Consider the following 18752-nt stretch of genomic DNA (forward strand, 5'->3'; position numbering starts at 1 on the left):
TGCATCAGAAGAGAATAACTCCTTACAAACATAATGCCTAAAAGCAAGCTAAGTCAATTTTAGAAACAAATGTGGTAATAACTTAATCCTAAACCCAGAATCAAAATTATTTGACCTCTTCCACGCTTTACTTTAAAAGCAAAAACACACACATGAAATAGGAAGACAAGATTTATAGACCATGCTAAATGTAACCTTTATCTGTGCAATTCCTGGAGATCCAGGGAACTAGTGAGATCAGGCCATTAGTGTCAGACAGCAATTCATTAGTGGCATCAACATTGGAGCCTATAATTATAACCATTTCCCAACCAAAAAAAGTCTATTGAAAATTGCAAATCACAGCACAAAGGCAAGTAGACAACAAATTCAAAAAAATCTTGTTCCACGCTTTTGAATTGCAAAACTCTTCGAGCTTCAACTCCTTATAGACCAACTCCTTAAGATCAATACAGTGAAATTTCTGCAACCTACCAAGTCAGCCCCCTTGACAGAAAATTTGTACTTATTTGTTATTCGTTTTCCGTCCACAAAAATCAGAGCAACAAAATAGAAACAGTGTGATTTTAGAAGTCAACATCAATAGTCTGGTGAATATTGCAGTGTTTGTCTCTAATATTGCCAAACAGCTTTTTATAAATCTGACTATCAGTTTCCAAAATGGGTAAAAACTTATGGAAGATTTTACCAGTTTAATCATTAGTTATTGAAAAGGCCATTTCCTGTACTTCTTACAAATCATAAGCAATACTTTAGTCTATATGATTTAATACTTTCCAGTTGACTTTTAAGCTTATTTTAACTGCTTGAAGTTCATCCATTTCTTCTGTTTGCTCACTTTTCCCCTCTGACTCTATTAAAAAAGTGATGTAAATTAATCATCAAAGTATATTCAACCTAATAGATAAGTAACCAGCAGTTCCAGACTTTGGGAGCTTGGTGTGGAGTAAGTAATTCCTATGACTTTAGGGACTGAATAAGGGTGGGTGAATCATTAAGGACAACAACTGGAAAAAACAAACCAAAACATCCACATCAGATACAACTTTATTCACAGTGCTGAACAGCTTCATTCACCAGTCTTGGGAGCAATTTCTTATTCTAGAGTAATAACAAGAAATATTGGCATTGCAGAGTTATAAAAAAAAATATTTTGGAGCGTGTACCTGAAAAATTATTCATGGCATTCTTACTGCTGTTGGTCTCTGCCACGGCCCTCCGGAACTGCTCCAGGATGGCGTTGAGCTCGGAGGAGCGCTGCAGCGTGCGGTGCTCGGCGATGCGCAGGCGCTCCTTCAGCGCGTGGAACTCCCGCTGGTAGGCAATCAGCTTTTCTGGGGAGAAAGCCACGATCCAGGTTATGTGTGGGAACCAACACCTGCTGACAGATCTGACCAGCAGCTAATGCTGCTCACCTGGGCAGCGCCTGGAATGCTCCCAGGAAGGCAGAGCCCGGTATGGCTCCACCTGAGCAGCTGGGTGCCAGCACCCAATGTGAGCGGTGGATGGTGGACACTGCTGCCTATTATCTGTTTCCAACAAGCACCTCCTGTGGAAGAGCCAGTTGGATTAACATTCAGGCAGTGCATTTAGACTCACACATCACAGCTGGCTCAGCGAGAGAGGCAAGAAGGGTCTTTCTGCAGGAGTTAATTCCAGCAAGATTTATTGTGTGAAAGCCGAAGGGAATGCAGGTGAAAAACGAGGGCTACCATGGGCTCTGGACAGCTTCAGAATGGGAAGGGATGGGGGCAGAGATAAGGGCGGGGCAAAGGAGATTGGTCTCCAGGGGTAGCAGCCACCAGGGGTACCCAACCAGTGAGAAAACAGGGAAGGGAAAAACCAGGGTAGGTTGTAAAATATGGGCAGAGGTCCATGAGGGAGTCTCATCTGTCCCACAGGAGGAATGAACTCTATGGTCTTTCCAAGGCAATGCCCTTGGGAATTGGCTGAGGGGAGGGAATTCATGGGATGCTACAATAGGCAATCAACTTTTCTGGGGAAAAAAGCCACGATCCAGGTTACTTGTGGAAACCAACACCTGCTGACAGATCTGACCAGCAGCTTACACTGCTCAGCTTGGAGCACCTGGAATTCTCCAAGGAAGGCAGAGCCCGGCACGGCCCCACCTGAGGAGCTGTCTCCCCAGCACGGCAAGGGGACAGCTGCACACACGCACACACCAGGATGGGGACAGGCATTGAGGGGGATGCCCCTCACCTCAGCCACAGACCAGGGACACCCTGAGCACTCAGCACAAGGCAGTTCTGAACCATTTCTTGGAACAGATGCACACAAACAATTTCTTTTAAGAAGCCACACAGCAGTGGCCCCTTTCAAAAGCACATCTTGTGAAAGATGTGACATCTTGTGAAAGACCCCTCTGAATACTTTATAAGGATGAGTGGAATTTGACAGTATTTCAGACATATCAATTTTAAACCCAAGTTTTAACTTAATATTATGGTCAGTGCCTGAGAACTGAAGAACAACATTTTTTACCAAAATTCTGCTCATGTTGATACATATACATACTCTTGAAAGGGGACCAAAAGGGAGATGGAAACACCAAAACTGATATATTCCCTTTTCCCTTGTTACCCAGTAAAGTAAGTGGGCCTAGATTTTGTATCCTTCCTCCTTCCCATTGTTAATTTCCTCAAATCTTCTGCTCACCATCATCATTATCATCCCCCTTCAACCAATATACAGACACTGACTAGAGTATTTTGAGTGAATTTGTAACTCAATCAGTATTCCAGCCATTCAGCTGACATCCACAGACATTTCTCTCTTGTTAATTACCTATCCATTCCCAGCCTTTTCATAATGCAATGGCAGGGATGCAGAAGTTTAGCAAGCAATTTGAAACCCTTCCTGTTGCTATATTACATAAGACACACGGCAAGAAGGAATTAGAGTCAACTTCCCTTGTTAATAAGGCTGCTTTTCCTCCAAATTCTTTCAATTTACATTTATTTTCCTCTTTTTTTTTTTTTTTTTTGGTAGTTGGGAGGTACTGCTTCAATTACATTTAGAAAACTTAATTAAGTAAAATGCCCTCTGTTCTGAAGATGGAAAAATAAAAACATGGTTCACTATCTCTTAAAACATCTCCTTTGCCAGCTTTATTTTGCTTCTTTCATTAAAACCAGAAGATCATTGCTTTTGTGCCAACAAACCCAGAACACAGCTGCTGGCCCACTCCACAGTGCTAGGCACACTATACACTGCTGACTGGATCAGGCTGCTCTTTGAAATAGGAATTGATGCTTTAGTCAGCAGCACTTAGAAGACTGGGTAAATTTTTTGAAGTTTCTGGCATGAAGGCCATTCTTATTTGCCAATGATAACTAACAAAGTAGTTCAGTTCTGATGCTTCCAGTGAACTGTGCTGGTATTGCATCCATGGTACTGGAGACCTCAAAAGCATTAATTCCTTTGAGAAATACTAGACAAGTATTTGTTGCTTCAACAGTTGCTTCAACCAGACATATCTAGGTTAAGGAGACTGCTCTAAAAGATACATAAACTCTGGGAATCTATCCTTCACAAATATACAGCGATTTTTTTTCAATTAGGCACAATATTATTCAGTGAAATGTAACTAAAAATCCTAAGATTACAAATACGATACAATTTTTAAGTCTACTACCCTATGAATATTTTTCTAGTTATTTATGTAAAATGAAAGTAAAAAATAATTCTTTATTTATGTGAACTTACATGACCTAAAACATTTACATCTCTAACACTAGTAGAGCCCTTTTCATGATTTTGGAGATTAATGTGTAATTTGGCATTTTGGTACTGGTTTTATAATATGGCTGCCTGTACTTTAAAACTACACAAATTAAATTTAAATGCCCAACACTCATATCTTTAGTATACTTTCAGCCCTTCAACGATCAACTGCTCAGATACTTATTACTTACAAACAAACAAAAAAACACAACAAATTTGATCTCATACTGAAAGGCACTTGCAAAGGAGAAAATACTTCTTAGACTTTTACAGTACCACCATCAGCAGTGACCACATGTCCCAGGCTTTACAAAAGCATCCCTTAAGCCACCAGCATTTTATAAAAATTCTAATTTGACTTTTTAGAGTTCCTGACTAAGTATGTGAGAATGAGCCTAGAAGATTAAATTTAAAGAGTCTATTTTTATTTGAACTTTGACTAAGGTCAAGTTTGGTAAAGCCCTATTTAACTAATTTGGTATCATTCTGAGATAAAATCACCCTCCTCATGGATAAAGGCAAGATGAAGGAAAGGCAGTGGTTGGTGCAGTCTCACCTGGAGTGCTGTGAGCAGTTCTGGGCCCCACAGTTTAAAAAGGATGTGGAGCTCTCTGAATGCATCCAGAGGAGGGGAACACAGCTGGAAGGTCTGTCCTGTGGGAATGGCTGGGGACTTTGGGTCAGTCTAGTTTGGAGAAAAGGAGGTTGGAGGGGTGACCTCATTGCTCTGTGCAGATTCCTGAGGGGGGGGAATTGGAGAGGGATGGTTGAGCTCTACTCCCTGGTGTTTAGTGACAGGACACACGGGAACGGCCCTAAGCTATGCCAAGGGATGTTCAGATCAGGCATCAGAAAGCATTTCTGTTCTGAGACATTGGTAAAACACTGGAACAGGTTTCCTGGAGTGCATAATTATTTAGGAGGCATCTGGACAATGCACTTGATAACACGCTTTGGCTTTTGGTAAGTCCTGAAGTGGTCAGGCAGTTGGACTAAATGATTGTTGGTAGGTCCCTTGCAACTGAGATTCCCATTCTATGACAAGCTGACTTGTAGGCATTGTATATACAAAACAGTCAATAGTGCACCTGATATTTTCAAAAGACATTTGACCATTTAGTGTTTTACTGTTGAGAGATTTCTCCAAAACTAAAAGAAATTGAATTGATTTCTTGTCCAGAAGTATGAAAACACTTTTTTTGATTGCTATTACAGCAAAAAGGAGAGTAGTGAGCCTAAAACCACAGAGAAAACAGAGTGATCACCACCAGTAAAAAAATATTATTTTTCTACAGGATTATGGATTCTGTTCTTCTTTTCATACTGAAATCTAGAGTTATTTAAGAAGACAGAAGAAGGAATCCAGACAGTAAGTTATTGGCCTTACAATACTGATGGAAGAACCCCAAACATATCTGTCTGTTCTCTGACAAACAAAACATCCTTCTAACAGCAGCTGTAGCCAATATTGAAGACATCTGGTCTCCAATAATTTCAGCATACAGGCATATTTTTATTTAAGAATAATGTACTATTTTACATTAAAATGAGAAGATTTTCCACACTTTTCTCTGGAAGCCAGAAAGATCAAATAAAATAAATATCTTGTTAAGAAATTACTTCAGAAATGAAAGCATTAATTCTTCATAATTTTTCTCTTAAATTCTAGTTGGTCCAGCAAAACTCCAGAAGCTAAAGACTAAATATTTTAGCTGGCCAGATGCTGTGCAGTTCTCCCAGCACTATGCCAACTGAATCAGTACTTTGTCAACTTTTTCCTTTGTTGCAATACATTCCCTTAAATATGCAGAACTTAGAATTTAGACAAGCTCACTTGAAAGTTGATGCAGTCTTTTGAAAAGTGAAAATTCAAATGAAACTCGGGTGGTTTGCCAGTTTTCAACCAGAGATGAAATCTCAGCTCTCAGCCTCCTCTGGGTTATTTACAACTCTTCTACTACATAACTGTAAAAAAAAAAATATTCCAAAAAGACACCACTAACCCAAAATTACAAACTCAGTCCACTCTCCTCTTAGCCATAGACAATATTAACTACACAGATTGCTAAAGAGTTGTCTAAATTTGAAGAAAAATTCAAAGTTTTAAAACATGGAGTTTCTAACATCTTTACATGCATATAATTTCTTAGTTTGGGCTTTTGTACTTCTTGAAAAATCTGTTAATGTACTTTCACCCCTGCTTTCCATAACAGCAAAGAGTTCTCCCTTGAGATAAAAAGGGACATCCAAGTAAAGGAATAAGAAAATAGGCTGTAGTTTGAATTTAGAAAAGCATTTTGCAGAGTATTTCAGCTCAGCTGAAATAGCATAAATCTGAATTCCAGGTAAATTACCAGCACTGTCAGAACACCTGCTGAATTGTAATTCCAAATGAAATATCTACTGAACAACAAAACAGAAAACATACTGTGGAAACTCAATCAAAGCAATTTCAAGGCTACAGAGTCTCAAAGTCAATAAAAATCATCAACAGCTTAGTTTTTGGTTCATGTTACTTTTTTAGCTAAGTTAGATTTTTTTAATGCCCCAAGCCTGTCAGTGTTTAAGAGGCATTTGGACAATGGCATTAACAACGTGCTTTAGCATCTGGTCTGCCCTGAGGTGGTCAGGCAGCTGCACTACATGACCACTGTAGTTCCCTTCCAACTGAAACAGCCTATTCTATTCTAACATGAAAACTTCATGAAGAAACTATTTGAGTGCACTTCTAAACTGAGTGGAGTGCACACTTGTGAAAGAAAACAGAATTGCCTGAAAACCCTTTCGCAACCAAAGAATGTTTCGGCAATCCTCAGTGTTGCCATTATTCCTCAAGGAAAGCTTGACTGTCTGCTAAAAGAACTACAGTCTACAACACAAAAAGCAGCATGAAAGCTTTGCAAGCTGTTATTTATCTTATCAATCAAGCAGGTTCCCAAACATGTTAAATCACAGGCCATTTTCACAACTGAAAATTGAACACATCGAATTAAGATTGTTGAACTAAGGTGGCTGCATTCACATAAATAAACAATTAAATGAATAAAACACAAGCTATAATTTACTCAAGAGCTCTGTTTTAGTATGGCTGGTTGTACCAAAGACAGATGCATCAGACAGGATCAGGAAAAGCTTTATGATCTTTCTGTGTCACAAGCAGGCAGCTGAGCTTTCCTTCAAACTCCAAACCAGCTAAACACCCAAAGTGATGGATCTGCCACACAGACAAAAAGGTAATCAGCAATAGACTTGGCACTCAAAAAAGATAGCAAGCCAAGCACAGAGGGCTTAGCTTTGCCAATTAATTGTAGGCCTGATTTATATTTTTTGCCCTTGCCCAACTGAACCATACCTCACTTACCCCCTTTTTTCATTAAAGAGCAACAGGACACACAGACAAAAGGCCCTGGTTGGCAACAAAGCTTTGTACACAAATACTCAATAAGTAAAACACCTAGAGAAGGAACAGGTACCAGACACAAGAGGATTTTTCCTCTACCCAAGCGGGGAGACTTTAAATCATGATTCAAATCAACAATGTATCACACATTCACCAATGTATCACTGCATTCGCCAATGTAACACTTTATGGCCCACCCTAATGACAACCCTTTCAGCTTTTACAAGTTAAAGGTTCGGCAGCAAAAGCCTCATTTTTCTGTACACCCTATTGAAGAGTTATTAAAATGCCATTAAATAAATGTTTGAATGTGTGAGAACACACTGTAGTTAGTGCTAATTCAGGTATTTCGGTGATTAGTTATTCTCCAACTCATTTACTCCCATTATAAAAAGCCTACAGTAGTTACCATCGTGCCATGGGTCAGAGGCTCTAACAAGCTTCATGTATTAATTCATTACACTCCCATCAAGGATGTTGATCAGTTTACAGGTTGATAGAGAGTAGAGGTCTTAACTGGCAGCAAGCTTCCACACTAAAAAGTTTCACACAGAGACTGTGGTGAGGCAAGAGGAGGTCATTCCCCAGTGAATTAGGGATTTGTCAATGTGCCAGCCAATTCAATCTGGCATGGCTCTTACAGGAACATTCCTTTGTTTGAGCTACATGAGGTATAAAAATTAAGTTCTGCACTTCCCGTAAAATCAGTTCAAATGTTGTATGTGACCCATGAAGTTGTAGTATCAAGTAAATCAGTATCCAGTAAGTCATGATGATACCTGCATGAACCTGCATTTCATTCCCACAGATGTAAGCAATATGAATCTTTTAGATCATGCTTGGTTCATAATACCCAAGTACATTACAAGCCATCACATTTGTAGTATTAGTGATAAAATACTCATCTGCATCTCTTAAAAGCAGATATCCTTTTAAATTAAAACCCTGCTATGCTAATACATGCCAGACTAAATTATTTCCACTGTCAACCAGAAAAAGTGAATTTCTCTAATATATAAAATAAAACTCTTACCATGCTAACACTTAAGTAATTCTAAACTTCATCTTAAAACTGACACTCTTTGACAAAGGCTATACTTTCTTTTTAGCACAGGTTTTTCAAAATGTAACTGCAAATACAATTACCCATTATTGTGATATGAAATTCTGTTCCTACTGCACTGCACAGTCATCCAGTACCCAATAAAGATGCACAGACAAAATCCACACACTGGCATTTACTGAGACTGCATGCACATTGCCTCCATTGCCCTTTGGAAGTGACTCCAGAGCTCAGAGATTTTCACAAGGCACAGACGAGGCACCGCGTTCTCAAATGTCCAACCGAGGGAGGCAAGCAGACGAATTGTCAAACCAATCACACAGGCACAGACAAAAAGCTGTGTCCACACAAGAGATATTAAAGATGTTCCAGAATCCTCCTGTGACATTTAGACTTACAAAAACAGCAAAACACTACAGCAAGCTGAGCTAATTATCAAGTGTCAAAACCTGCACATAGGCACAAATCATATTTAGAAATCAGCAATGTCAAACAGTGAAGAGTAAAGAAGGTGTTAACAAAATTTGTCCCCAAAGTTTAAATCTCAAGTGCGCACACAAATCAAATTTTGACTTGTCTCAAAACTGGCTAAAAGCTGATACATGGTGTCCTTGAAATGTTACAATGTATTACCATGGATGACTACTCAACAAAAGCTAATTAGCTTCCCTGCTCTTAAAGTGAAATTAAAACCTTTTATAAACAAGCTGTGATGAGTTATAAAATCCAAAGCAGTAAAGCAATCAACCATGCAAATACAAATAAAGCAGTATACTGTAAAGGCTAACAACAAGACATGCTATAAATAAAAGCTCTTAAGAAAACTGCTCAAGGTCAAATTTTATCAGTCCTCTTTCAACACTTGATTCTGTAGGCCTTTTTAGTTACAGAGTTTGTAGCTATGCCTATTCATAATGCTATCTTACTATTTTGAAGGGATTAGAGGATATGCAAATTTTTGTGAGTATAATACTCTGTGAAATTAAAGATAGAAAAATGTGGGAGATGATTCACAAAAAAATGTATCCTACTAATCATGACAAAACATTTTCTGCATCAGGAAACAAACAAACAAAATCAAGATGCAGGAAAACAAGTGGGCAAGTAATTTCTTTATCCCTAATCTTGTTATTCAAATTGATAGGTCATTTCAGCAATTCACTAGTTCAATCTACCAAAACAATCCATCAGAACTACTCTTTATTGCCCTTGTTTTTCACATAGAGATGTATTTATCAGGACTGCAAGTATTTTTAAAAGTGCTCATTCAAGTAGCTTTCATTGTGAAGAACAATTTGTTTTTGAGGGAAGGTTTCTGCAGGTTTTCCTAACTTTGGTAAAAAAACAACTCAATAATTCTAATTACTTCATTTCTCATTGCAACTTTTTACATTTTGCAATTCAAGGATCTGTATAAACAAATAATGTTTTTTGTTCTCTCCACATTTCGTGCACTAGCACAAGTCTGAAGTGCTTGCTTTGAAACTTTCAGGGCCTGATCCAATCTCAGTCTAGATACTTATGTTTAAACATTCCATTGCAGCAGGAGCTGAAGTTGTTTTCTCTAAAATTTTTTAAGCAATCTGAATATGATCCTTTGTCATATCAACTGGTAAAACCTTTCTACTTTGATCTGTAAATTTCAGAATCAATTTTCTTGTAAATAGTTCTTTGATCTGAGAATTCCCTTTCCCTCCATTTTTTCAATCTTTAATATAAATACACTAAAAATTATGTAGCTTACCAATGAAAACGGAAGCATGAAATGGTACATCATGTTTGTTTGATTTTTTTTCTAAAAAGCCACAAAATTCAACAATTTTCTAGAGGAAAAAAAGTCCTAAGAAATTAAAAAGCCAAAAGCCAAACTAGAATTGTGACAACTGATGAATGATTTACTTAAGGAGTATCTTCATAGCCGGATAGAACAGCCAGGAACAGTTTTAAACGTCTCCAGATGCAATTGCACACCTCCGCTTCTAGATAGAATTTATTCAATAAAGAAAGGTCACAACTAAGAAGATTTACAAATCAATTATAAAATCCAGTATGACACCACATTCAAACATCCCCTGATGAGGGCTGACAGCGAGTCTGAATGTTCCTTTGGACACAAGGAATAAAAAGAATAATATATCAGAAAATCCAGATGCCCACAAATAAGGAGGTCAAGTCAACAGAAGCATATGGTCCTCTGTCTGTGCACTTGCTTCAGACAATAAAGATAATTAAACACATGATTTGTTTGAGAAGAGTTATTGGCAGCACTTGAGCTGAAGGTCTTCTTTTAAAGCAGAGAAAAGCAAGCCACAGTGATGGGGAAAAAGCAAACAAACAAACAAATAAACAACAACAAAAAAAACCCCAACCAATCAACCAACAAAAAAAAAAACCCCAAAACAACCAACCAAAAACTCCCAATCCCCTCCCTAAAAAAAAAAAAAACCCCAAACAAAAAACAAAAGAACTTCAAGAAAGAAATCGCACAATCACGCATTTGCAAATTATTTGTCCTGATCTGACTGTTAACTTTCACTTTGCACTTCTCTGACTAGTAAACAACACTGCCCAACACTCTAAGGATGAATATCAACCTCAGGGCTTTTTTAGGTTCTAGCTACTTGGTTCTTATTTTATTCCCAGAGCTAAGTAAAGCCACCTCTACTGGCATTTCTTCTTTAAGGGGACAGTGATATAAAAACATCACTGAAATCATGTGCTAAATCTGTCCCACAATAAGCAATCAGTATTTAACACAACTCTGTCCCTGAACAGAAACACTAAGGGATATGTTCATACATCCCTTCATACATTCTATTCCCAAGAAGCAAAGCAGAACAACAAAAATCATTGCAACTTCTGCTGAAGACATTCATGGCACAAAGAGTTCAGTTTAAGAAATTGATACAAGAAAAGCTCAGCTGAGTACACAAAGCAATGAATTCATGTAACATGGACAGTAACTCTTTACAGTGAAGAAAATTACCTTCAAGTAACTGTCACTAAAACATCCCACTTTGACATTTCTAACATGTCTTGCACAAGATTTAAAGCATACAGCAGTGTAAAAGAAACTAGGAAACCTTCAACAACATCACAGTATTACCTCAAAAACATAATTTACAGTGACAGCTTTTACAAAGATCATCATGTCACAATTATTTTTTCACGCTAACTGCCAAATAAAAAGGAAGACTGTAACTATACTGCTCAAGCAAGCACAAAGCTCGAGTTTAAGCAAACATTACAACCATAACACTGAAGCACACTTAAGATACAGGACAGGTCAATAGCTAGCCTGCATTCTTGGCAACACTCAAGGACTGAAGCATATTAGGTGAAAGAAAGCATTTCTATTGCTTTTTTAACATACCAAAATAAAACAATATCTTCTACATTTCTGCAGAAACATGTGTATTAAGCATACTTGTTGCATTCATTTATTATGTTTGCTTCCATCATTTAGTTTAGATCTATTGTACATATTATTTCTACCAGTGAACAGGAGTATCTTCCAAAAACCACATAACAGCTAATTACACTCATTCCTCATTACACATTTTAAAGAAGCCATAACCATTGATCTGATCTGAGCAGTGTGTGGCTTTAGAATCAGCATCTGTGCATGGTATCATAATTTCAACATTAAAAATAACAACAAAACCTAACCTTGATGGGTTGGGTTACGCATTTCTTTCACATCTGTTAAAAGTGCACAAGAAACAACCCTTCACCTGAAATACTTACAGATTTGCTGACCATATAAACAAATGTAATTACCCCATAGGTAATCTGACCTCTTAGAGTCAGTTTGACTACAAGTCATCTGTGATATCTCATGTTTCTCCTCAGATCTCAATCAGACAATAATACTTTCAGCTACCTTCTACAAACAAGCACATAGACCTATATTAAGATATCATGCTATCTAGTGGCCTCAAATTCCTGGGGAGCTCTTTTGTGGTGTTTTTCTTTTTATTTTAAAGAAAACTTTCTCTGCATACCACATTTTATAACCCACTGAACTTCTAATTCCATTTACTAACACAACATTCTCTGCTGTAACCGAATTTATGGAAGTAGGGGGTTTGATTCTCTTTGTTACTAACTTGGTAAGTTAAAACTGGAAAAGGGATTTGAAAGAGAAAACAAGTTTCCATAAAATTACCAATTTGGTAATCATTCAAGCTTCTTCTAATCCTCTAACTCTCACCTCTTGCAAACAGCCAGACTTGTGCAAGACATTTGACACTGTCCTGCACAGCATCCCTGTCTCCAAAGTGCAGAGACGTGGATTTGACAGATGAATCACTCAGTGGGTAAGGAATGAGCTGGATGGCTGCAGTCAGAGTTGCAGTCAATGTCTCAATGTCCACATGGAGACCAGTGATGTGTGGCACCCTCAGGGGTCAGCATGGGGCGTGGCGCTTTTTAACATCTCTGTTGGTGACAAGGGCAGTGAGACTGACTGTACCTTCAGCAAGTTTGCCAACACCACCAAGCTGTGTGGTATCTGATGTCTTGGGAGGAAGGGATGCCATCCAGAGGGACCTGGACAGCCCTGAGACATGGAACCGAGTGAATCTCATGAAGTACAAGGCCAAGTGAAAGGTCCTGCTTCTGGGTAAGGGTAATCCCAAGTTCAAGCACAGGCTGGGTGGAGAATGGATTGAGAGCAGCTCTACAGAGAAGGACTTGGGGCTGCTGGTTGAAAAGAGGTTCAACAGGACTCATCAATGAGCATGTGTAGTCCTCAAAGCCAGCTGTGTCCTGGCCTGCATCAAAAGCAGTGTGGCCAGCAGGGTGAGGGAGGTGAGCCTGCCCCTCTTCTCTGCTCTCATGAGACCCCACCAGCAGTGCTGCATCCTGCTCTGGGGTCCCCAGCACAGGAAAGACACAGATGTATTGGAGACAGTCCAGAGAAGGGTCACAAAGATGGTCAGAGGAGCACCTCTCCTATGAGGACAAGGCTGAGAAGTTGGGGGTTGTTCAGCCTGGAAGGGAAACCTTACAGCACCTCCAGTACATAAAGGGAGCCAACAAGAGAGCTGGGGAGGGACCATTTACAATGGCATGGAGTGACAGGAAAGGGGAAATGGCCTTAAACTGAAAAAAAAAGGTAGGTTTATATTAGACGCAAGGTAGAACTGCTTTACTATGAGGGTGTGAAGCACTGGAACAAGTTGCCTAGAGCAGTTGTGGATGCCCCATCTCAGGAAATGTTTAAGGCCAGGCTGGATAGGGTGTTATTTGCACCACGCTCTGATCAACTGAGCTGATCTCAGTTGCCTCAAACAGGAAAACAATGGTCTTGAAACAGTAACAAAGATGCTTGCACAAGGCTTCTACTACTGAGCTTCTAGCTAGCCTTGACTAAGGCCATTAGAGCATGTGTGCCACAAAGGATAGGAAGGTGAAATTTTAAATGCTTTTGGTGACAAGTAAAAATTTAAACCAAAATACTAATTCTGCATTGAGTATTTTGGGGATTCAGTGCAGGAAATTAGTATTTTGGTCTAAATTTTCCAAATCACTCTGCTAATTACACATTTTAAATTATTTTTCCATTATAGTACTCTTCATCAGTATTACTGAACATTATGATGCTATAACACTGAGAAATATGGCACCACTTGTATTGCAAATGGGTTAACACTTCTGAATAGAATTATGATTTTCATATTGATCCTTTCTGCAACAAGGAAACAAGGAGTTTGCAGAAGAACTAGCACAGTGTAGTAATTACTCCCACAGAAGAAGAGATCCAAGAAATATGATCTTAATAAAGGTTAACTGAAAAAAGTTTTTATTTTCCTAACAGGAAGGACTTTGTGTTTTGTTAAAGATTTGTACCCAAAAAATTTTGCATTGCCAAAATTGGATGGAAAATTCATGGATGCTTTTAATTTTGAAAGATGCAGATCAATAAAGGCATAGAAATTTTTATTAAGTGTCCTGTTCCTTTCATATCATTATTATGGTATATCAAAAAATTTGCTATAAAGCTTTTTTTTGAGAATGAAGGGTAGAGTCAACTGCATCAGCCACACATTCTGCAGTTCCACCTAAACAACACAAATGGCAACACTCCCCTTTGGTATAAAAACCTAACCTAATAACAACCTCCTACATCCAACTTCCATTTGAAAAATGCATCTATAATGTCTCAATAAACAACAAAGCCAAGTAGCCTTTAATGCTGTTTTCTTCTATGGCAGATTTAACAATACCAACAGCATGGACAAGAAGTTAGGATGTACCACAACACCAGGTATAGATAAAAAAAAAAGCTGAAGCATAGGTTCTTCCCAGGCTTTGAGCTTTGAGCCAGGCTTTGAGCCTCCACTAATTAAAAAAAAAATACCAAGTACAAAAATAAGACTGTGAACACTATCACAAGCATTTGTCTTACACTTTGAAGGATTGAACCAGCAGTATCATGAAAAATCCAAAACTAAGGCATACAATTTACATGTAAATGCCTGCTTGAGTTTTAAATAAGCCATCTCTCTCACCTGGCACTCTGGTAAGTTTCTGTGGCTAGAGAGTGCCAAGACTGAGGTGGGGAGGGTACCCCCAAACTCAAACACAGCATCCACACAAGCTTCACAGATTTGACTTCCAGCAGTTTCCACCCTTTCTCACTTACAGGAGGTTCTGTCTCTGCAGCCCCTGCTCTTTCCCAAGACTCTGTCCCACACCCCAAGACTCTCTGTTCCTCTGCCCCAGCCCTCAAAACCAGCATTCAGCCCAAGCACACACCAGCCCTAATGCTGTTCCCCATGTGTGCCTTCCCATGCATAACAGCCCTTCCACCCCGACCAGCAGCAGCCTCTGACCCCCAGCAGCAGCAGTGCTGCAGCAGCTCTGCACCCACACAGTCAGCAGAACATGAGCAGTGGCAGCATGGAGCATTCCAACAAACTCAGAGGAATACAACGTTCACTTTTACTCTGCAGTAAATTTGAACCAAGCCAGACTAAAACAGTATTATGAAAGAGGGAAAAAGAGGATACAGTAGTATGTTTTAAATGCAATTTTTGAAAAAAGCCATTCTACATTCATTATCCAAGATATTAGGTTATCTTATGATTGCACTTAAAACAACTTAAAGCCCTTAACTAAACATTCTGTGAATGTCGTAACATCAATTGTTGTCCTGTATAAGAATAAACCCTCAATTTCACTCAATTCAAACCTTTGCTCGCTTTAATCTACATGTAGCTAAAATACCACAAAACCCAATTCAATTAATTGCTGGATCCCAAAACACAACAAGAGAAGTCTTCCATTCAGTTACAGCTTGTTACAAGTTAAACACTTTCCTCAAACTGAGTTAAATACAGTTAGGTCTAAAGCAACATACTACAAGTACAGAGTAAAGCATAGTCCCTTTTTCAGGGTTTTTGTGTAACATAAAATAGCATTCTGTACAACTCAGTAAAGCATGTGGAAGAGGAGAACAAGGGAAAATGAGCCCTGACCTGAGGGAGTCTATGAGAAGGCTGTTATTCTACCAGCACGTGTGTACAGATGTGAATTCCAGAAAGGTCTCCCCTACTTCTTCCAGAGCCCCTCTCATCAACAGAGAACTTTGTGCAAAGCAAAAATGTTTAACCCTGATGCTTCCACACAAACAAACTCTACAACACACGCACCTCCACACATCCTCCAGACTGTGAGTCACAGCACATACACCAACTGTGCAGTGAGCGAGTGGCTGACCCCTCTCAGACATCCCAAGCACGTGGATTGAGCACTACTGTGCCATTGCTGCTCAGCAACTACTGATCACAAATATGCACTTACAGAAAGCTTCCCAAAGGTGACGCTTGCTGTGCACACTCAGTCCGTGTGAACACAATTGGAGTTTCTGCTCATGCAGTAACCTCATCAGCAACAGGATGCCTGTGCAGCAGCACCCACCCATCCAGGCTGCAGGCTCTGCCTCTGAAGGGATTTCTGCCCTGGCAAAATCTCCATGAAGAAATTGAAGTCTTGTCCAGAAAGACTCCTGTTTATGGGTCAAAAACCTTGTCCAAAAATTATCACATTAATATGCTCACATATTCTTCAACATTCAGGGCTCAAGATTTTTGAGGGTTAAGATGCTGAATATTCTCAGCATAGTTAACTTAGAGTCCAGTGTGGCAAGGAAACAAAGTGCACAGCAAAGTGGAACACAGAAAAAGCAGCTACTTCTGATAACCTGAAAGCTTCCAAACACTTTAACATGATTTGTCTCTAGTACAGAAGTGTCAGTAACTCAGTGAGTTTCTGTACATGTAAATCAAGATGCTCTTACTTTCAATCATTCCTTTCCCTCCTCTCAGAAACAAACATATACATACAAGGCAGGAACTACAGCAAGAAAACCCAGCTTCCTAAAAAGAGATTAATGATTGATCTACAGCCAAATGTTTAACATGGCAATACATTAGAAAAAAATTCATCTAGCAAAAATAAGTGCTCAGAGGAGTGAGTACTACTACCTCAAAATTACCAGCACTATTTTAAGAGTTGAAACTTTTAGAAATTCTCAATAGCCTGGGCACAAAACTCAAGTTATTGCGGAAGTGTGGTTATTGTTTCCACACACGCTAGCGGGCTGAGGTTGCTGACACTCCTTGTTTCTTTGTGCCTTGACAACTGTGTTGAACAAACTGTTTCTGAGAACACATTCTTCCTAACTTGTCCTCCTTGCAAACAACACAGGATCAAAGCTTCATCATGCTCACACATTGCTGCAAATTAACAACAACCTTGTAAGTCAAATGTAATCCCATCACATTTGTTTTATTCAAATCTCTCTCTAACAGTAGCTCTACAGTTTGTCTCCAGGGGCTGTGCAACCAAGTATGAGGGCTGTTTATTGGCACAAGCACTACACTAGTAATTTGTAATGGCAAAAAAGATTGCGTTCAGCCCACCTCTGAACTGTCTGAGGAAACTTACACATCCATGGCACTGATATGTAAGACCACAATGGATCTGCAGGCAACTATAGCAAAATTTATGCTTGATAGGCGCTGAAAACTTTTAAGTTATTTTTGAGCATTATATAGTAAAATTACATACTGTCACAAGTATGTAAAAAAAAAGAGGGGATCTGTTGTTTACAGTTAGATGGATGGGTGGAACATCTGTGGGAAGCATCCACAAGAATAGGCAGAAATCTGCATGAAAGCTGAGGAGACAACCAGAAAAACAGCTGGAAGCACAGTTCTAAAATGCTGCAGAGCAATTGCTTTTTAGGCAGAGACTAGCTGGAATAAAGCCTTTCACTGTGAGCAAGGAAACTGCTTTCTATTCACTTTCTGCCATGCTCAGGAAAACAAAATATAGTGCATTATAAACAAAACTAAATTATAGACTTACCAGTGTATCATCTTAAAAAAAAAAAACAACTTTCAGGATTCTAGTCCTAAAGATTGTATCAACAAAGAAAAAAGATTTTTTGTCATCCTGGCAGCAAATAAAGTCATAATTACACAGCAGGAAAAAGGTTACTGAGTAAGGTACTACTCCAAACTGTGAGGGGAGGGAAAAAAAAAATCACACTTGAAAATAAAAGTAAGTCATTTTTTGATGCTTTTCTAACGCAGTATGTTCATGGCTCCTAGCTACAGAAGTGGCTGTTTATTTTTAATAACAGCAAGAGACTAAAAATAAACAAGATAAAGGAATAACAGATAAGATAAAAAACAGATAAAGGAATCTGATAAATATAAGAAAATATTTAATGTATTTTAAGGGATCAAATTATATTATAAGAAATGGCAACACTCTCATATCTCATGCAAACATCAATATTATTTAGTAATGAAACACACTATCATGTTGCTCTTGGCATAAAGAGAGATAAACCTGGCGAATGCCAAGAATAACTAATATAATTTAGGTTAGAAGGGACTTCTGGGGGTCATGTAGTCCAATCCCCTGCTCAAAATTATTTTCACCACAATTGCTACTTCAAAGCTAAAGCATTCCTGCCAGCTGTAGGTCTTCCCTAGGTAAGATTTATTTTGGAAGTGTCATACTGACTCACTCTTTTTGTGCTAGCCCAAATCTCTATTGGTACCAATTATGGTATCATTTATTTGTCGTTGCTGATTTAACTATTCTTGAAACTGCCTACATAAAAATTCTTCACCAACAACTCCTCCCCAATAATCTACTCTACTATGTAACTATTCTTGCCACTACAAAAACTGTCCACTATCAAACCTTCCTCTCCCATTCAATTTCAGCCCCTTAGATCCTGTTATTCACTATGGCCACAAACAACAGATGATGCCTTTTTTTTTTTTTCTTTCTTTTTTTGACAAGAAATTCTTGGCAAGAACTTTTAAAATATTTGAAAATTATCATCCTGTCTCTCACCTCACACCTCTCCTTTAAGGTAAGGAATGTCCAGATGCTGACCCTTCCCTTACAGAGCAGACTTTCTGGATCTTTGATCACTTGCTGCTTCTTTGAACCCCATCTAATGAATCTATTTTCTTTCCAGTGCACCATCCCAAAGCAGACACAGTACAAAGCAGA

General features: G+C 38.7%; 1 protein-coding gene across 2 annotated transcripts in view; it reads right to left on the reverse strand.

The window, feature by feature from the left end:
* Positions 1-18752, reverse strand: part of MGAT4A (alpha-1,3-mannosyl-glycoprotein 4-beta-N-acetylglucosaminyltransferase A) — a 72289-nt gene that overhangs the window by 43369 nt on the left and 10168 nt on the right. For both annotated transcript variants that reach the window (XM_059466084.1, XM_059466085.1), the window contains exon 3: positions 1167-1334. In XM_059466084.1, the coding sequence (XP_059322067.1) occupies positions 1167-1334 (168 nt within the window). The remainder of the gene's footprint in view (positions 1-1166; positions 1335-18752) is intronic.

The sequence above is a fragment of the Ammospiza nelsoni genome, chromosome 2 (assembly GCF_027579445.1).
Source record: "Ammospiza nelsoni isolate bAmmNel1 chromosome 2, bAmmNel1.pri, whole genome shotgun sequence".
Lineage (NCBI taxonomy): Eukaryota > Metazoa > Chordata > Aves > Passeriformes > Passerellidae > Ammospiza > Ammospiza nelsoni.